General features: G+C 34.1%; 1 protein-coding gene across 3 annotated transcripts in view; it reads right to left on the bottom strand.

The window, feature by feature from the left end:
• Positions 1-19,744, bottom strand: part of LOC145246173 (uncharacterized) — a 422,674-nt gene that overhangs the window by 255,079 nt on the left and 147,851 nt on the right. For all 3 annotated transcript variants that reach the window (XR_013863104.1, XM_080108045.1, XM_080108046.1), the window contains exons 11-12: positions 12,878-13,013; positions 2,396-2,541 (exon numbers count right to left, since the gene is read on the bottom strand). Coding sequence is in view for 2 of the 3 variants with exons in the window: in XM_080108045.1 (XP_079964171.1) it covers positions 2,396-2,541; positions 12,878-13,013 (282 nt within the window). In the remaining variant the exon portion in view is untranslated. The remainder of the gene's footprint in view (positions 1-2,395; positions 2,542-12,877; positions 13,014-19,744) is intronic.

The following is a 19,744-nucleotide window of genomic DNA, read 5'->3' as shown; positions in this document are numbered from 1 at the left end:
GAGCTGCTTCGTACCGTTCTGCGACTTTCCTTCTCGAAGTAGATATGGTTTGAAAAATAGGAAACTGACAGACAAAAATAGCAGATTGTATAAATGGGATGAATTCTTTCCTCAGAACTCGGATCTATGGAAAACAGAGAGAGAGAGAGAGAGAGAGAGAGAGAGAGAGAGAGAGAGAGAGAGGGAGAGAGATACAGACAGACAGACAGAAAGACAGGCAGACAAACATGGATAGTTTTCTAAATGGGATTACGAAGATATATTTTAGCTGCTTACAAGTAGTTGACCTCTTCTTTAATAATATGGCTTTCTAATCGTAAACTGCTTCGACTATTTACCTTAGCCAGTATTCTTACGGAGTGAGCCGAACATCACAAGTCCATTTGACAATTTTTATCACGGCACAAGCAGACAGATTCGACATCTATCAAAATAGATTCTATGAAAAGGCATGGCGGGCACTTGAAATGAATGTGTTTTCAACGCAGAATTTTGCAATAGTACTTGAATTTTACATTTCAAACTTTAATTTATCTCATAATATAAATAATATAACATCAACAGTAGCTTCTCCACAGTGCAATGTAGATTGCAATCAATATGCACTAACTTACTGCAAAGAGACATGTAAAGCTTCATTCAGCTGGGCTGCGATGGGACACCGATTAGAGCACCGTCGTTGATCTTCGACTAAAGCAGACAACCAACCAATTTTATTTAAAAATGGTCGATCTCATTGTTTCGATAAATATAAAATTATTAGAAGTGTAAAATATTCATCGATTCACATTCAATCCCAGGCATCATCGTGTCACCTTGCCAATAGTATATACTCAGTCTTTACCGTAAATATTGTTGAATAGGTAATGGCATTATATAATTTCTTTGACTGTTTCATTGTCTATAGTCTGCCATACCTAAATAGTATTGTTTTAACAGCCAATAATCATTTCAGTAATTTCTACGGCCTATCAATTGCGTTTTTATTCCATTATTCGTTTCGGTTCAATCATTACATATTCCAAGACGAATGCAGGAGATAAAAACAACCTTAGCATATCAGCGAATATTACGCGCAAACATGAGAAGCATGAATTTTCTCTATAACTATCTCTACTAGTATATAACAGTCACTTTGTGTAGGTGGGTGTGTGAGTATGTATGTGTGTGTAGGTGTGTGTGTGTGTGATTCCCGTCTGTATGGGTTACCAAACGGCTGAACTTATCTGTAGCAAATTCCACACAAAGCTAATGTATATGTCTGGCAGTGTTCTCCGATATATTTTGTACAGAAATTCATCATATAATAATTCAAAATCGAAATAATCCGACCCTAAAACTAGTTTTATTTCGTATAGATAAAAAGAAGAATATTTACAGGGTAATATTTTACGTTACACCAGCAAAGGGAAATAAAAAAATCTTAGCAAATGATTTTTCTCCAAAAAACAATAAAAAATAGATTTATGCTAATTTGCAGACATAGCTTTGTGGTAGAGCATTCAATTACAAATCGAATAATCCCCTGTTTAAGCCCGGATGTACCTCAGCATTTATTTTAATATTTTTTATTAATAAGTTCAGTTTAAGACAAACGAGGAGGTACGATAAAATTCGCCGCAAACCATTTCTTTCTCTGCATATATAAAACTTGATGTTAATAAGAAATGACTTTTCTATGGTATTTATCGTCAAAACTACATATTAACTGAGGTGATATTGTAGACAAACACAGAAGGAAATTGATGAATGACATTATCATTATTATTTTTAAAAAAATGTTTCATTTCTTATTTGCGAATTAGTCCAGCGGGTAAACAATTCCTCGCAATATATCATATTCAATAGAGAATTGATTCTAGATTAATACATACGCAATCTGCATAAAATTAAACTATCATCTTTAAGTGTATTGTACGACCGGTCAACACGGGGCGTCCAGCTGTTTTTTTTTTATATTTATCATTAGTACAGATTTCCACTCATCTCCAAAGCAAACAGAGTTTGCACTAGCAGAAAGACAACAAAGTCTGGGCGATTATTGAGAAAGAATGGCTTTCCTATGCAGTGACGTATGTTTCTGGACCTGTACATTTCTAGAAAGTCTACCCTCCAATGTTTCACCTTCAACCATGAGAAGGTGTTATATTATTGTTAATCAATTTAGCCGCGTATATCAGAATGTACTGACCGGGCTGCTCACGCCTTTTTTGCAGCTTGAGTGTTTTACCTATTGGTACGCTGGCGCCCCATCTCGTTTTCCAACCATTTGTTTCACATCATCTCTCTGTAGCAGAGAGATAAATATGTGCATTGATATGATTATCGATGTATAAGCATTGATAAATATTAGTTTACATGATAGATAAGAAGATAAAGATAAATCTGAACTTACCACGGATTGAGTATATATATAAATCATTACACGGCCATCCGATGGAAATTTTGTATCAGGTTTGACCTGAAAAGTGTTGTAGACCGGTGATTTGTTGACTATGAAATAATCGTCGAAATTACTTTGTTTTGGCAAAGAAATGATTTCTGAAATATGCAAACAGACAAATGAAACGAATATGAAAAGAGACAGGAAATGTAAAGCTGGAATCACTGCGCTAATGATATAATTGACTTCGATGGATAATAAATTTCTCACTCATTGGATTATTCTTTCTCTTCAAACTAACTATCAGACAACGTATGGCGTACTGCTGTCATATCTGGAATAGTGAGGTGATGACAGTGTACAAGTTGTTAACAAATCTGACTTATGTCCTTGGAGTTCCCAGTTCGAATCCAGTTCTTTCCATAAAAATCTTTGGTAATTAAGTTGTTGGTAAACTACTTGAAGTCCCCCCTGTAAGTACCTGATGTACTTATGCAAGGAATTCGGACTGCGAAAATATCAGGGAAACTAATGCTAACAATAGAATTTTCAAATTCATATGATATGATAATGATGATTTGAGATCCTCTCTGTCCACATTGAGAGGTCTTGATAAAGCGTAGAAATATATATGTTATTTGATTGGTCTATCCTCTCTACAGCCCCTTCTCACAGACGTGATTTTTTATACTCAGTCTTTTTTTATATATACTATTATGGCATGGGCTTGTCAACATTTTCTTCTGTCTCTGCTTGTTTTATAAGTGTGTCTATTGGCCCCCATCAATTCACTGTTCAGATACCTCGTTCAGATGCATTTTTAAAAATGTAGGTTTTGCTAATGTATTAATAACAGAGCTTCATAAGAAATAAAATCAAATCCAGGATTACATAGAGGCATCGAAACAATGTAGCAACGTAAAACTTAAGTAAATAATAGAAATTTCTTAGCATCCGTTTATGGAAACACAATTATATATCTTTAAAATTTTAAGCTTTTATTTACACCAAAGAATGGTATGTTGCCACTTGGACGCAATATACTAAGATGCTGGTCTACAAATGCATTATGGAAGCAGCAAAACATCAGTTGGCCTTACATTTAAATTTCTGCATGCTAGTCAGAGAAACAAAAAAGAGGAGTAAGAATTCAAATGATTAGCAGGTATACGAAACCAACAAGCAGAGTTGAATGATTTCCGGTATTTCGGAGACATCTGCAGTAAATGGGGAATTTTAATGCTTGTGAGATTAACCGGGAATATTTACGTCGAAGAAGTTCAGTTGCTTTATATCTCTGCAGATAAGCATTGAGAATCTTTCTGTCGAACTCGGGGATCTGCAAGGGATTTCGAATGAAAACGTTCATAGTCCACGTTGATTGCATGTTCTCATAAGTACAATGTAAAGCTGGAACAAATACATCGACAGTATTGCCACGCCTACTTTGGCAAGACTACTGCGAAAACGGAGGACTCTCTCTACCGTGCTAGAACGTTCCTTACGCCTGAGAGTATCATTTAAATTTATAAGGTTATCATTTGTCCATGCATTGAGTATTATTTCGACAATTGGGCTGGTGCATCTGTTACTAGTGTCTCTCGCTTAGACAAGATCTGCTAACCTAATAGATCCCGCACTATAAACCAAAGTCTAACGTCTGTCCCATCGACGAAATATTGCATCATTATGTCTATTTTGCAAGTACTAACCCGACAAGCAGCAAAATCCCACGCTATACTGTGAAGATACTTAGGTACCGGGCAGTCTTCGACCCAAATAGTTTCTTCATTCGAATTCTCTGTCTCTGAAATTTCAAGCCCGGGTTCCTGCTTTCCTGACTTTACTGGCATGCAGAAGTTCAAGTGTAATGTGAACAGTCGTTTTACTGCTCAACGTCTTACATAGAATCCCAGCAAATGTTGTCCCAAATAGTAGCTCCTTACATCCAAACGGAACTGTACCTTGTTCGGATGAAAAAAGCAAAAGAAACGATATCAGTTAAAACGAGAGCATGCTAGTGTCGTGAAGGAAATAAAGAATTACGTTCGAAATTCCGCCCAACTTCCAGAGTTCGAAGGAAAGATTCCATAATCTTACAAGAGATATCTGTAATAGGTCAGAGATGGAATTGGCCGACATGTTGTAAAAATAACCCTCAAGATGTAAATAGCAGTCTGAATAATAAAAATTAAAAAATATATATTTATATTTTTATCTTCTTTTTGACCCTTGCCCTCCCCCCTGAAGGCCAAATTTGCTTCTTACACATATTGAGGGCATTGCGAAAGCTGCTGCAACACGGTAGGTTCCCTCTATCGTACTAGAAAACTACTCAACCCTGGGAGTATACTGTACTTCGACAAGACTACATTTCGCCCATGCATCGAGTATTGTTTCCACATCTGGGATGGGCTGGTGCATTTACCACTAAAATTTCCCTCTTAATGTCCAAAAATGAATCTCCAATTTTATAGGTCCCGCTTTGTCAAATAGGCCCAAACCCCTGTCCCATCGCCGCAATGTTGCATCTCTGTGCCTGCTTCAAGTATTTTAATAGAATGTGCTCCGATAAACTCATTGTGCTCCCCGCCCGATGTACATATCCACGACAAATCCGTTTAGTAACAAAATCTTCCCCTTCACTGTTGAGATCTCTAAATGTCAAAAAGCTTTTTATCCTAAAATCTTTTTCCTTCGGACAGCTACACTTTGCAATTCCTTCCCTGTTTCTTGCTTCCCTGACTGTAATGATATGCAAAAGTTCAAATGTAACATAAACAAACATCTTGTTAATTTTTCCAAGGCATGGTGCCAATTAGTAGACCCTTACGTCCAAGTAGCGATATGCTTTAATTGGACTGCACGTGAGTTAAATAAAAAATAAAAATCTTTCCACTTTCTAGACTCTTCATGATCATTTATACAGTTTTTTTTTATTGAGTTTCCAGATTTCTTACAAGATTCAATTCCTTCAATAACTTGTAAAAATCATTTTCCGTTATCGCAACATCCGTGTTCCATTGATTTCTCGGTCGCAATAATAGCTTTGTGTGCTTGCTATTATTAATGAAGAACCTGTTATATAAAAAACTATACTTTTCTTTACGGATTGTGAAGCGTACTTAATACGGAAAGGAAAAGATATAAGCATTTGCCGAAATAAAAGTATGTGTTATATATAAGTATATGTAAATGTTTCCAAGATGGTATTAGAATAGGACCACAGTAGTGCTTATATATATATATATATATATATATATATATATATATATATATATATATATATATAGTAATTTATAAAATATATATGGCGATTAAGCTACACTGAATATTCGGCGTTTCATCCACTCTAGGACTCCTCAGGCTTATGCGCATAAGCCCAGAGTTGATAAAACGCCGAATATTCAGTGTAGCTTAATCGCCATATATATTTTATAAATTACTAACTAGCTCTACCTACGTATTGAGCACTTTTGAAGTAACTACTTAAAGTTTACGCATAAATCTATACTTTCTTATATTAATTTTATGTGAGTAAATTAAGTAGTTATATATATATATATATATATATATATATATATATATACTCCTATAAATTTGTGTTTTTTTGTGGATTGATATTCATATTAAAAACCTTTTTCTATTTATTTACAAAGAAAATACAACTTAGTTATATATGGATTGTGGAATTGTATTAAGTAGCAAAAGATCTAGGCAATTTTCATATTCTTTAAATCATTCATTTTAATAAATTCTCTATTAGTTTTTTCTATTTTCTTATTGTAGGATAATCATCTTTAGTAAAATATTGCCTGCGTAATATTTGCGTAAAAAGGTTGTAGTAAACACAGTTCAGTCCAGCTTTGCTTGGGCCCTATGTACTGTTCCTTACTTTATGTGCATATATATATAAATATATATATATATATATATATATATATATATATATATATATATGAACAAATGATTAATAAAATATGTTAAAAGACATCTTGAAAAAGAGTTAAAAACATATTTAATTTTAAAAAAGGAAGTACAAGATAAGTGGATAGTCCTTAATCCGCGGAGTTTCGAAGAAATACTCTCCTTCTCATCAGAGGGCAGGAATTAGCAAAATGCAGGATCGGATTTTGCATATAAAAGTATTTAATGAAACTACAAGTAAGTCAAAGATCTTACTTGGTTAAAAAAAGGGTGAGGTAAGGGGAACAGGAGGCAAAAGAAAAATAATAAAAAGATTTCACATGAATTGATAGTCCGGTGAAGGGTAAAAATCCAAAAATGGTAAAATCAAAAACGGTCGAATTTAAAATTTCAATCCACTGGGTAAATTCCAAGTGGAATATATATATATATATATATATATATATATATATATATATATATATATATATATATATATATGTATGTATGTATTACAATGTTTGGTTCATGTACAGGTAACCAACATGTAAAATTTCAAGTGTTTAGACGCAAAATTGACGGAGGAGTTAGGTAGAGTCTACAAACGTCAACTCCTTCAACTTTGATCCCTTGGCAGTCAAATTTTCGCCTAATAACTGATTTAACAGCCTGCTGCATGCCTGAATACCCTTCATGTAAACTTTCACATGTTTAGACTTAGCATTGGCTGAATAGTTTGCTAGAGACCGTAAAGGTAAAATCTTTTGAACTTTGGCAGCAAAATTTTCAATCAAAAACCTATTTGAAAGATTGCCATATGTCTGAAAGCACTTTATGTAAAATTTCAAATGTTTAGACCAATAGTTGGCTGAGTAATTTGGTAAAGATCGTAGAAGTCAAACTTTTTAAAAACTTTGATCCTAATTTTGACCTCCTAACATTTATTATTTTGCGTTCAAATAAATTAAAAGGTTTGACCCATGCTCAAGTAAACTACATCTAAAATTTAACGTGCTTAGGCTCAAAGTTGTCGGTAGAGATCAACGCCTGAACCTTTGAAAACTCTATCAAAGTTTTCAAAGGTTCAGGCGTTGATCTTTGACCCTATGAAAGCCAAATTTGTGAACGAAAACTGATTAAAAAGATTTTTCCAAATCTCAATACCCATTATGTCAAATCTCGAGTCTGTAGACTGAAAAATTACAAAGTAGTTTGGTAAGTAAATGTACACACGCACACACACACACAGAGACAATTTCACTTTTATTGATATATAGATGCATGCGTATATATATTTGTTTAAAAGTTTTGCCTATTACACTTCTGTGTCAGTTTTTCGTCTTTTTAAACTATACATATATTCGAATCCATTAAAAACTTTATATTTGAGTTTTAGCCGGGGGAAATCGGTGCAAATTGTGAACATTAAAGAAATGGAATTTGTCAGGTAAATGCCGAAAGACCGCATTTCGGACACGCATGCAGCGTTATAGCTATTGGTTCATGTTTTACTATTTATCTTGGCAGCAAACATGTCTCTATTGCTCAAGCAATAAATGAGTAAATCGTTAGGTAAACATCTTGGTTTTGATTCTCGGTGGTGGCGCACGAGTAATCTTTTTAAAACATTTTAAATCATGACTATATATTAAGTTCAATAAAATATAATAATAACTACAAAATCTGCATTAATCAACATATCATATTTAAGGGTATTTCGCAACCAGGCTATGACGGGCGGTGTGCTAGTATATATATATATATATATATATATATATATATATATATATATATATATATATATATATATATATATATATATATACACTTGTGCCCGATATTATTCATACCCCTCGGATCTTTGAGATTTCTATAAGAATATTGCTCAAACCAGAAGGTAGACAATATTAAAGGGATTTCAAACAATAAATCAAGCATAAGCATTTAATTTAAACTCAACAAATAAATAAATTATGCAAGTTTGAAACATTATACAAAGAAAACCAATAATGTCACTAGTTCAAAATTATTCGTACCTCTCTTACTAATAGTCAATAGCATGCCCTTTATTCTTAATAACTGCCTGTAACCGTTTTGGATATTTATCAACAAGGTTTTTACAAGCATCAACACTGATTTCTGACCATTCTTCAATGCAGTAGTACTCCAAATCCCTCAAATTTCTAGGTTTCCGCTTTTTAACCTCAGTTTTCAATATGTGCCAGAGGTTTTCGATAGGGTTCAGGTCGGGACTCTGGCTAGGCTTTTCCAAAACATTAATTTGATTATCCTCAAACCATTTCTTGACTATTTTGGCAGTATGTTTTGGATCATAATCCTGTTGAAGGACCCAGTTTGGTCCTAAATGGAGCTTCGCCGCATCCTGTCTAATGTTTTTCTGGAGTATCTCCAAATATTGCTCCTTCTACATGGTTCCATCTATCTTGATCAAACTACCTTGACCACTAGCCGAAAAGGAGCCCCAAAACATTAGGCTACCACCACCATGTTTCACCGTGGGTATGGTGTTCTTTGGGTTGTAAGCTTCTCCTTTCTTCCTCCAAACGTAAGAAGCATCCATATGGCCAAACAATTCAATTTTTGTTTCGTCAGTCCACAAAATACTTGAGAAAACGGACTCTGGAGAATTCACATGGGTCCTAGCAAACTTTAGACGTGCTGCAAGGTGTTTTCCGGTGTGCAGTGGAGTCCTTCGTGGTCTTCTTCCTTTCAGACCATTTTCATGCAGAGTCCTTTGCAATGTTTGCCTAGATATTTTTATGCCAGAAGACTCCAGATTTTCTAAAATGTCCTTAGTAGTGGTGGTTGGATTTGCATTAACACTTCTTACAATGTTCCTGGTGGCTCTAGCAGACAGTTTCCTTTTCCTTCCTCTACAAATCAAGTTGTTTGTTGTGTGGTGGCTCTGGAATTTTTTGATGATGCTCTGTACTGTTGCTGTAGGGACCTCAAATTTCTTGGAAATTGACTTGTAACCTAAACCACCCTTATGTGAATTCACAATTTTAGTCCTAAGATCATTACTAAGCTCTTTTTTCTTCCCAATTCTAATAATTTTTATTCTTTTATTGGTTTTCAGTTGATATCATTTTAATTTCTGAAAAATGCAAAAAACGAAATGAAATTAATCAAAGGTTGTATAAAAGCATTAAAAATAAGAATCAAACAAGAAACAAACAGTCAGAAACTCGATTAATACTGAAAAAATAAGGGGGTATGATTATTTTTGAACATTGCAGATTTTATAAATAGCTGTATATTTCTTTTATTACAAGTATCCCGAGATTCTAAAATGACGAAAATGATCAGAAGAGGCTTATTAAGAATATGTATCAATATGGACGTAAACAATAAATTCTTACAAAGTTACACCTAATAAACTCAATTTTCAAGGGGGGTATGAATAATATAGGGCACAAGTGTATATATATATGAACAAATGATTAATAACACATGTTAAAAGACATCTTGAAAAAGAGTTAAAAACATATTTAATTTTAAAAAAGGAAACACGATAAGTGGATTTTTTAATTATATATATATATATATATATATATATATATATATATATATATATATATATACTTCCAACTGATGTTTCAAAATCTTTTGTCTACACAGGCTAGACAAAAGATTTTGAAAAATCAGTTGGAAGTATTTGATTTAAAACCACCTGAACAGTGAGATTTTTTTTTCCTCACTGGTCTTCCAACTGAAACCAAATTCCCTTCTTTCCTCATTCGTTTTCTTAGTTTTTAATTTATCATTCTGACGTTTCCTCTTAGAGGGTCAGACGATAAGGCCTTAAGGAAATTTTAATAATTTCACCTGCCCGTTTTTTTCTTTTGTTTTCTTTGGTATTTAAATTAAATTATGTTTCCTCTGAAATTTCTCCTTCCATTTTGCTGTACCAAGAATTTACTTATATATATATATATATATATATATATATATATATATATATATATATATATATATAATTTAAAGGAGATTAGAATAATATTCTAAAGAGCTAAGTGTATTTTAATGTAATAGTGAAATTACTAGTTTAATTAAAATACAGGAAATGCTCGTTGTAATTTAGATATATAATAAGCTCGATAGTTAAATGTCCTAGAGCTAATTCAATATTAAGTAATGTGATTTATAATTTAATAATTAAAATTTTTTTTTTTTAATTTTAAAAATCAAAATTTAATTAAATTAAATCAGTTTCATAAGAAGGAACAACAACAAAGTCAATTATCTGTACGATCGTTTCGGAAATCCGTGCTTTTTATTTGTGGTATACATGAAGTCACGTAGAACAATTATACATAGTTTTTTTGGTAAGCACGGTCTCCTCATCAGCAAATTTGGGAGGATTTCTATTGAATTGAAAAGACACCAAAAATAAACCTAGCATTAAAAGTAAGGCAGATGAATCTGAAAAATTGAAGTAAAAGGTTTGGATTTAAAATTTATAAGAAAATTAATAAGAAAATTGGTATAGGTTAGAGATAGAAATGAGTAGAAAAAAAATAGTTTTTGAATTTACATAATAAATTTGATTTAAAAATATATAGATATATAATTACCTTTTGGTCTTTCTTTTTTTGAAATCAGGAACTGTATTTAAAGTAGTCATTTAGATGTTTGCTATAGCTTTTTATTTTATTGAATGATGAATTTTAAAAGGGCGACGCTCGTGCAGTAAATTGTTTCCGTTAGCGTATTTTGATTTAAAGACGCTACAGTTAATATCTATATAGAGAGAGTGTTTATTTTGCAAGTTTTTAAGGGGAGATAATTGTCATGGCTTTATTTATTATTTGATTTACGAGTCTAAGGGCGGTAATTGGTTTAACTTAATTTATTAAAAAAAAAAAAAAAAAAGTAATCTATTTTTACTAATGAGTAATTTTTAATGATTTAAGGTGGTTTATATTTATTAAATTTAAACCAACGTTTATGATTACATGATAGAAGCTCGTGTCTTGAATTTACTAGTTTGGTTGTGCTTTTTATATCTTCATATTTTAAAATTTTTAGGGTTTCTTTTGTACATAATGTACAAAATGTATCTCCTGGTTTATATGATTTGCAAGTCTCAATTATTTGCCGTTTTAAGTTGAAAGAAATATTGCTATTTTTTGTTGCCAAATATAGTTGGATAGAGTAGTTTGGTTTGATAGAGAGTTATTTTTAAAAGAATGTTTGTGCGTTGAAATTCTATGTTTTATTGGGCCAGATGTGGAACCAATATATATTACCTCTTGATATATATATATATATATATATATATATATATATGCAGAAGTGAAGTCTTATTCTCACACCATCTAGGCAACATTTACATATACACATATGTATAACCTACTTTGTGTGTGTATGTAAGTAAGTGTGTCTAGAAGTGTTTTCATATGTCTAGAAACGTTCTTAGATAGGTTCTGTATGGGAATACATCCGATAGTATCGAAAACAGATAATCGAAAAAAAAATCAGATTCCAAAAGGAACTGTCTTCTTTTACAAAGTTAACATCTTTACACAACCTAATATCACAAGTGCACTAGAGAACATTTATAACTGCATAAGCAAATAGACCCTACGTATAAAACTAACGGTAGGTTTTTGATAAGACGTGGCGCTTTTAAAAAAAATGTTTCTATTTACATCACAATCAAACCATGATACTTGACTTTTCTACAAGCAGGAAAACAAAATAAATACACAGACTTCAACGCTTCACATAAAGGTCGCTTGCGCTCTGGCTGTATATGTGCCTACATGCTAAGGCCTACATGTACGTCCTGCCGTGGCCAGGTTCGTTTTTTGCCGTCATTTCATCTCGATCTTCCAAAGTTTTTCGACCTGGCATAAACCACGATCTCTCTCCAACTGTCTCTAGTTTTGAAATGCCGTAAGCGTCCAATACAACTGTCGTCTTTCGATCATTGATAAAAATCTTCTCTAAATTCATCAATCGGACATTCTCTTAAAAGCACCCCCAACCGCCGTAAAAACTTGATCGATCCCGTTATTTGTCACACTCTAACCGATAATCTCACGACGATTTTCTATTTGCTTTGTTGCTTTCCTTTCCTTTTCTCCGACTTTCATGCATTCGACGACAGTCAATTTTGTATCACAACAAAAGACCAGAAACTCATCGGTTTAAATTGTCAATGAAGGAGACCTCTAATGTGTTTGCTTTACTGGACTCGATTTAACGTCTCTTTATGTTTGCTTCGTCGGAAAAAGATGGAGACTGTCACTACATGTAAACAAACATGACCTCCCACAACACCAAAGTTAGCCTTATCCTCGGCATCTGCTGAGTATTCGCTGAGCTCCGACCGGCGCTTGTGGAAAAGGCATGCTTCCAGTTTTGGACTCGTATCGAGGCAGTGATTGAAGCTGGGCGAGGCTACATTTAAAAGATGAAAGCTCTACTACATAACCAAGTTACCTGAATTGATTTTTTCAATATTTTTTTTTAAAGAAAGCTGTAGTATTTTTCCTTTAGGGCGACACCGTTTATCGTTTTTTCATGTGCATACGGATGGATAGAAAAGTGTGCACTTACTGCTAACGCTCCCGTTTGACAACGGTAAAGGATTAAAGAAGTCCCTTCTTGATCTAATCACAGATCTAGCCTTGCTTTCAAACGGTGGAATATCGACTGGCACTAGGTGAGTAGATGAATCCAATGGACGATAAAGCTAAAAGAGAAATGAAACATATTTGGAAAGTTATTGTTGGGCAAGTATTTGAAAATTAAAAAACACAAAAAGTACATTTTTAATTCTTTATTAGCGGACTATTATCCTCATCTTTTTTAGTTGTTGTTTCACGACGTTTCGGCCAATTATTTCTTCGGCCTTCCACAGGTTGTTAATCGCAACAAATAGGAATGCATAATCTGCAACTGTATCTTAAGTAATTACTGCCTTCCATAGTTGTTGTCGTTTTACCACATTTTGGCCAGATACAGTTGAATATTCAGCATCCCTATTCCGTAGCGGTTAAAAACCAGACGAAGGCCAGACGAATAGTTGGCCGAAACATTTTGAAACAACATCTATAAAGATTAGTATAATAGTCCGCAATAAATACAGGAAAATATACAAATCACTCATCTCAAAAGAATTCCAATAATTAAATAACATATACTATTCGCTACGGACCCTACAATGGAAAATCAGATAACAAAAATTTGGTTTTATAATACCAAAATATCCAACCTTGATCGCCCTTCGAGGCTCGTGGCGCAGTGGATAGTAACGTTGGATCTCTACAGTTCAAGGTGAGCATTGTCTGAATGAATATAGTGGTTTCAATCCTACCCAAAACCGGCCAGAGAATTAGTTGGCCAAAAACGTGGTGGGAAGGCAGTATATACTTAAGATACAGTAGAAAATTTAACATTTCTATCCCGTCACGGTTAACAATCTGACGAAAGCCGAAAGAATAATTGGCCGAAACGTCGTGAAACAACAACTATAAAAGTCGAGGATAAATGTCCGCAAATAAATAATTTCAAATGTACTTTTTATGTTTTTAGTCCAAAAATATATAAATAAAAGACATACACATTTGTCATTTCAAAAGGATTCCATTAATTAAAATAATACATAAAAAAGTAAGTTTCTTACATTTGGAGATGAGGATTGATTATTTTCTTATTATTGAACTCCTCTAAGATAAGTAATTTATATATTTAAATTATTAGCGGACTATTATGCTCATTTTTATAGTTGTTGTTTCACTACGGTTCGACCAATTGTTGCCCGACGGATAGGGATGGTGAGTCTCTTAACGGCATCTCCAATAATTACTGCCATCCATAGTTGTTGTCGTCTCACTACGGTTGAGACAACTAATCCTTTGACCGGCTTTGGGTAGAATCGAAACCGCAATCTTCAGAAAATGTTCACCTGCAAATGTAGTGAGTAAACACCTCTATCCACTGCGCAACAGACCTTGAAAGGCAATCAAGGTTGAATGTATTGGGCTTATAAATCCAAGTTTTGTTCTTTATTTTGTTTTTGTTTGGTCTTCCATGGTCGGGTCTATACCGAAAAGGATATTATTTGTTTTATTATTGGAATTCTTGAGTTAATGAACGTCAGAGAAATAGTTGGCCGAAAAGTCGTAAAACAACCACTATGAAGATGGGGATAACAGTCAGCAAGTAAATAAATAAATAAATAAATAAATATGAGGGTTTATATTTTGTAATATTTTTATTATTCGAACTGCTGTTCTCATATTGAGTGTTTTTCCAGATCATTAACATATCATATTGAGTGTTTTTTCCAGATCATTAACTATCATATAGGAAAGAGGAAACTCTATATTCAATGACTTTGTACATATGTTCTAGTTTGACCTTTTCATGAAAATCGCCCCAGACAAGGCATGGCACCACTTGATGTAAGGTTCTAAGTTGAGCGTTTTTCCAGATAAATAACATAGCATCTATCAAACATTTTTGAGAGTTATAGTTCTAGATTATTGAGATGAGGAATGATTGATTGTACTATTTGAATTAAGCAGATTTATGCTCTCAATTGAGTGTTAGTAGCATAGGTTTAAGATCGATGTAACCTCAGAACTTCTTCAGGTGTATAAGTTGCCATGTTTAGTATAGGGAAAGGGGTAACATTACACTTCTGTGGGTTCGTACTGAAGTTATAGTTTGACGCATTTTTTATGAAAATCGCTCCAGAGAAGACATAGAGCCCCTTGAAGGAGAGAAAAAAAATAGTATTTCAAGGTCAAAACTTTGCCAATGGTGATAGATAGAGTAGATTCTGATGCAGAAAAGAAGCGATATTTCCATCTTTGTCTGAAACATCGCTCTTAAAATGGGAGGTTTAAAGAACAAAATAAAGGAAGCGATGGCTACGCGGCTGCCAACTGTAGCGACGGTTCTCCATTTTAAGATCTTAATTGGCTCTTATATAAATGGAGGATTGCATCGGCAATGAAATATCTCCTGGGGCGCTAGACTGATCTAAGAATTTTCCCGGAGATTTGGGGAACATATCTGATGTATGCGTTTCATTTCAGATAAGGAGTGAAGCTTGTCAAGACATGGTGCCTTCTCAAAATGAGACCGATTCATTTCAATCGTGGCCAGATGGGGGGGGGTCAGAGTGATTATGATGAAAAGAGAGTAGTTTGGTTTTAGATGTATTAAAATAAACTAGCAACCTTTTCCCCATTGCACCACGTGTTCATGATCAGAAAAGAGAGAATCACAAAGATCTTGACATTAGCGGCCTTTGAAGTGTTGCCATGTTGCTAAGATTACAGGAGTAATACTTGGATTATTTAACCACAGCAGGAATTTCCTGCAATCCTGTTTTTATCTAAGCATAATGAACAACACACAATTCATTCAATCGGAATATTATCGAGTTGAAAGAATTTAATTCTTTCCAGTGATCTTGATGATGCGATTGCCAGACAAACACTGTGTGTGATATTCAACTAGTGTTCAGTTAGTTATATCTGCCCTAACGTTAACACAACATTGCTTCTCCAATTGCTAAAACATGATCATCTAATGTCAATAAACACTTGAGTTAATAGAGGGTCACGTTTTTATTAACTTCATGGATAATTTTTAATCCTTTCACGTTATTCATCATCGTTCATCTGCCATTCTTATTCCTTATCCTCAAATATCTTTGATAAGCGATGGATAATCGTTATAAAACAAATAAACAGAATGGAAAAACTTAGAAGATATTTTCATCATTTCTTTCCATGTAACGTATAAGCTCAACCTTCGCTGGGCAAGTTTTACTTCCATACATCATCACACTGCGTACATGTGATGCTAGCGATGTTGTCCCCTACTTTCACATCTGGCAAGTTGACAGTCAAAGTTTTAATTCTTGCATTAATATTGTACCGTATAATGCCCTACGTTTTTCCACACGCTTTCATCGGACCAAATACTTAGCTCAAAGGATGATGCTCGACTAAGTTCTTATCTCTGGCCCCCTCTTCGTAAAAATTCTCGCAACAATAACTATCGTTCTTTTTTCTTGACCGTGCTCAATATTATTATTGAATACTAGCAGGCCGCCCGGCGTTGTCCGGTCGCAAAATACGCATAAGTACTATAATGTTATTCATACAGAAACTGACGCATGTGTATGCGAGCATTATGTTTTTTTTTTTCGGAACAGTTCACGTCTTGTACGTAAAAAAAGGAAGGAGAATACTAGAACTGAAATCTAAACACAAACTCAAAGACAGTGAATCATATGCAATTGTTATATAGTTGGCGAGTAGAAGAGAAATTACCTATTAATGGTCTATTCATCAGCTTATCTGATTATCGGTGTATCTATCTATGTATCTGTTTAGCTCTCCATCTATCTATATATCTTTATATCTGTCTGATTATCTATTCATCTAGATATCTATCACTAATTGGAAGTAAACAAGAGATGTGAACTTTGTTTTGATAAAGCTATCAAAACATATCAAGACATCGCCAAACTGTAAACTGAACAAGTTACAGCGGGAGGTGGTGAACAGTTGATCAGTGACGTGTCGTTTGTCACGTGTTCCGGTTTGTTGGATATATTGGGTGAGTTTGAAAGAAGACGCGGAGAAGAAAGCCATCATGATGGGATTACGTGTTTCAGAATAAGTATAGGAGAAAATCACAAGCAGATATCAACTTCCACCCTTCTGCATTACGACACTGTGGACGTTGAATAAAATATCATATAAAATATACGACGTTTGATTATGGTTGAGAAGCGTTCTCCGATTAAAAAAGATCCAGCTCCCTCAAGATCATCAAACTCCTTTAGAAGGTAGGCAAAAGAAAGGTATGACAAAATACACGTCTGACACACGCACGCATCAACACTTAGAATGTTCACGGCCCGTAAATAGATTGTTACACATACATGCAGATAAAACAACAAATTATTTAGATAGTGAAGAATCCCATAGACATGTAATGAAACGTATACACACTTAAACACCACCCCACTTCATAACATGTAATTGATTTGATACAGCAACATAGCACTATAACCATTAGGCCAGTTTGACACAATTTTTAAAATGTGTTTTAAAATTTACTTATTTTTAACATAATGAATCTCTCATGTAAATGATTAACACATTCGTGGAACAGTTCGCACAAATAGAAAATCTGACGACGTCCCCAACCTCTTAGCAGCCCGTTATCCGAACTGAAACGGATTGAAAAGTATTCTACATGTCTAAATATTCTATATACCAAATTACCAATCTGTAGATAAAAAAATCGGAGAGTATGTAGGTTGAGAAATTTCCTCACACACATTGTAGGCTCATACTAATTAGTGACATTTTAGACCCGAAAGACATGAGTGATGATCATATATAGAGATTGCAAGACGTTAAAAAACTGACTCGGATAATATTATTTCGTTTCGTCATTATATTTGCAAATGTACACGCTTATACGTCACAACTAAACGCTATTGGCAACAGATATAAAAAGTATAAACACATGCAAAGTGAGATTTTATACATACCTGAAAAAAACATAACATTTATCATTTTGTTCCGTATACCATATATATAAATATTGATACATAACCATTTCCAAAACACGGGCATGTATGGCTTTATAAATAGACAACTATATACACACACTAATGCGAAACTCTTTATAAGACACAACCATTGATGCTCTTATAAATATACGAATATATACACACATTACTGCGTCACACTTTCTAGAACACTGATATGTGTGGTTTTATAAATATACAATTATATACATATATTGATTTATCAAACTGTTTAATAACCGGGCATTGATGTTTTTTACACATAGACAATTATCTACCCACATTACTGCGTCCCATTTTCTAAGACACGGGCATTGATGGTTTTATAAAAAGGCAATAATATGGCAACCCATGACAACTGTGCTGATTATACATACATGTTTATGTTATGTATATAGCAAGCATGTAACGTGCATGTTTTTTTTGTGTCCTTGACCTTTCGTTCCAAATAAAACAATATCGAACAAAGTTGGATGACACAAACACACACACACTACGTGGAGAAAGGAGTCAAATATCATATATATATATATATATATATATATATATATATATAAACGCGAAAATGTATGTCTGTATGTATGTATGTATGCGTGTATGTTTGTGTGTCTGTTAAAAAAACTTTCGACAGACACGACGAAAATTCAAACTCGGTATCATATCCAAGCCCCATCCTTCGCTCGAAAAAGATCGAAACATTGGCCAACACCGTTCATTTTTCATCCCGAAATCGACAATTTTCGACAGGGGGGGGTCAGCAAAAACGGTCTTCTCATGACGACGAGCGGTTATACGCATGTGCCAGATGACGCCTGATCTTATGTACTTTTAATAGTTGAAAAACTGAACACATTTCACGTACGTCGCGTTAGGTCAGTCGATTAGCGCGTTGGTTCATTATTTAAACGTTTTAGGTTCGAATCCTGGTGTGAGATGTCTATTTTTTAGATTTTTTAAATTTAAATATTGAACTAGTGTTATTTAAGCCATTTTTCACGTAACGTTCGTTTTTCTGGGGGTTTTTTTTTTTACTTCGTTTATCCACCCCGACGACACACCCGGGTACCGACCGATTTTTTAAATTTTAATATCGAAACAGGCTTATTTAAGCCATTTTCACGTGTTCGTTTCTGTTTTCATCGTTCGTTTGCCTTACGTTAGTTTTTTTGTGTTTTTTCCCTCTTAAGCTTTAACGTTGTCTTCTTTTTGTACTTCGCTTATAACAAACACACCTGGTCATTGACGTCGTCGTCGTCGTCGTCGTCGTCGTCGTCGTCGTCGTCGTCGTCGTCGTCGTCATAACCAGGGCGCGCACCTGTCAATTTGGTTCTTACTTAAATAAATTCAAACATCTTTAACTTTCTCATTCTGGCTGGCCGATTTTATTTTCACTCTTCGCATCAGGGCTTCCGGTTCGATCCTACACCCCCGGGTTCTTTTTTAGTCTGTAATATAAATGGCATCTGCCTGTTGAAATGTATGTATGCATGTCTGCCTAAAACTTTCGACAGAGGCGACAGATTTTAACAGGATTGGAATTGATTTAAAGCTCGACCCTTCGGACGACAAATATCGAAAAATTGGCTAAAAACATACATTTTTTCATCCTTAACTGGGCACTTTTCTATAGGGAGGGGTCTCTCTTTTCGCCAATATTTTTTTTATTGACTAGCCTTAATTAAAACCTTCGTCACTTGTGATTTAGCGATGGACGTAACGGCAAATATGTCACGTTTTTTCACGTTTTTTCCTAATCTACGGTACAGGTTCGAGTTTGCCTGCTACTATCACTTGTTTTTTGCTCAACACAAACCTCCAAACACCCGGGCAACGCCGAGAACCCAAACTGGTAATAA

The sequence above is a fragment of the Euprymna scolopes genome, chromosome 23 (genome assembly GCF_053919585.1).
Source record: "Euprymna scolopes isolate OS-2025 chromosome 23, ASM5391958v1, whole genome shotgun sequence".
NCBI lineage: Eukaryota > Metazoa > Mollusca > Cephalopoda > Sepiida > Sepiolidae > Euprymna > Euprymna scolopes.
This window is presented reverse-complemented; position numbering and strand designations above follow the sequence as displayed.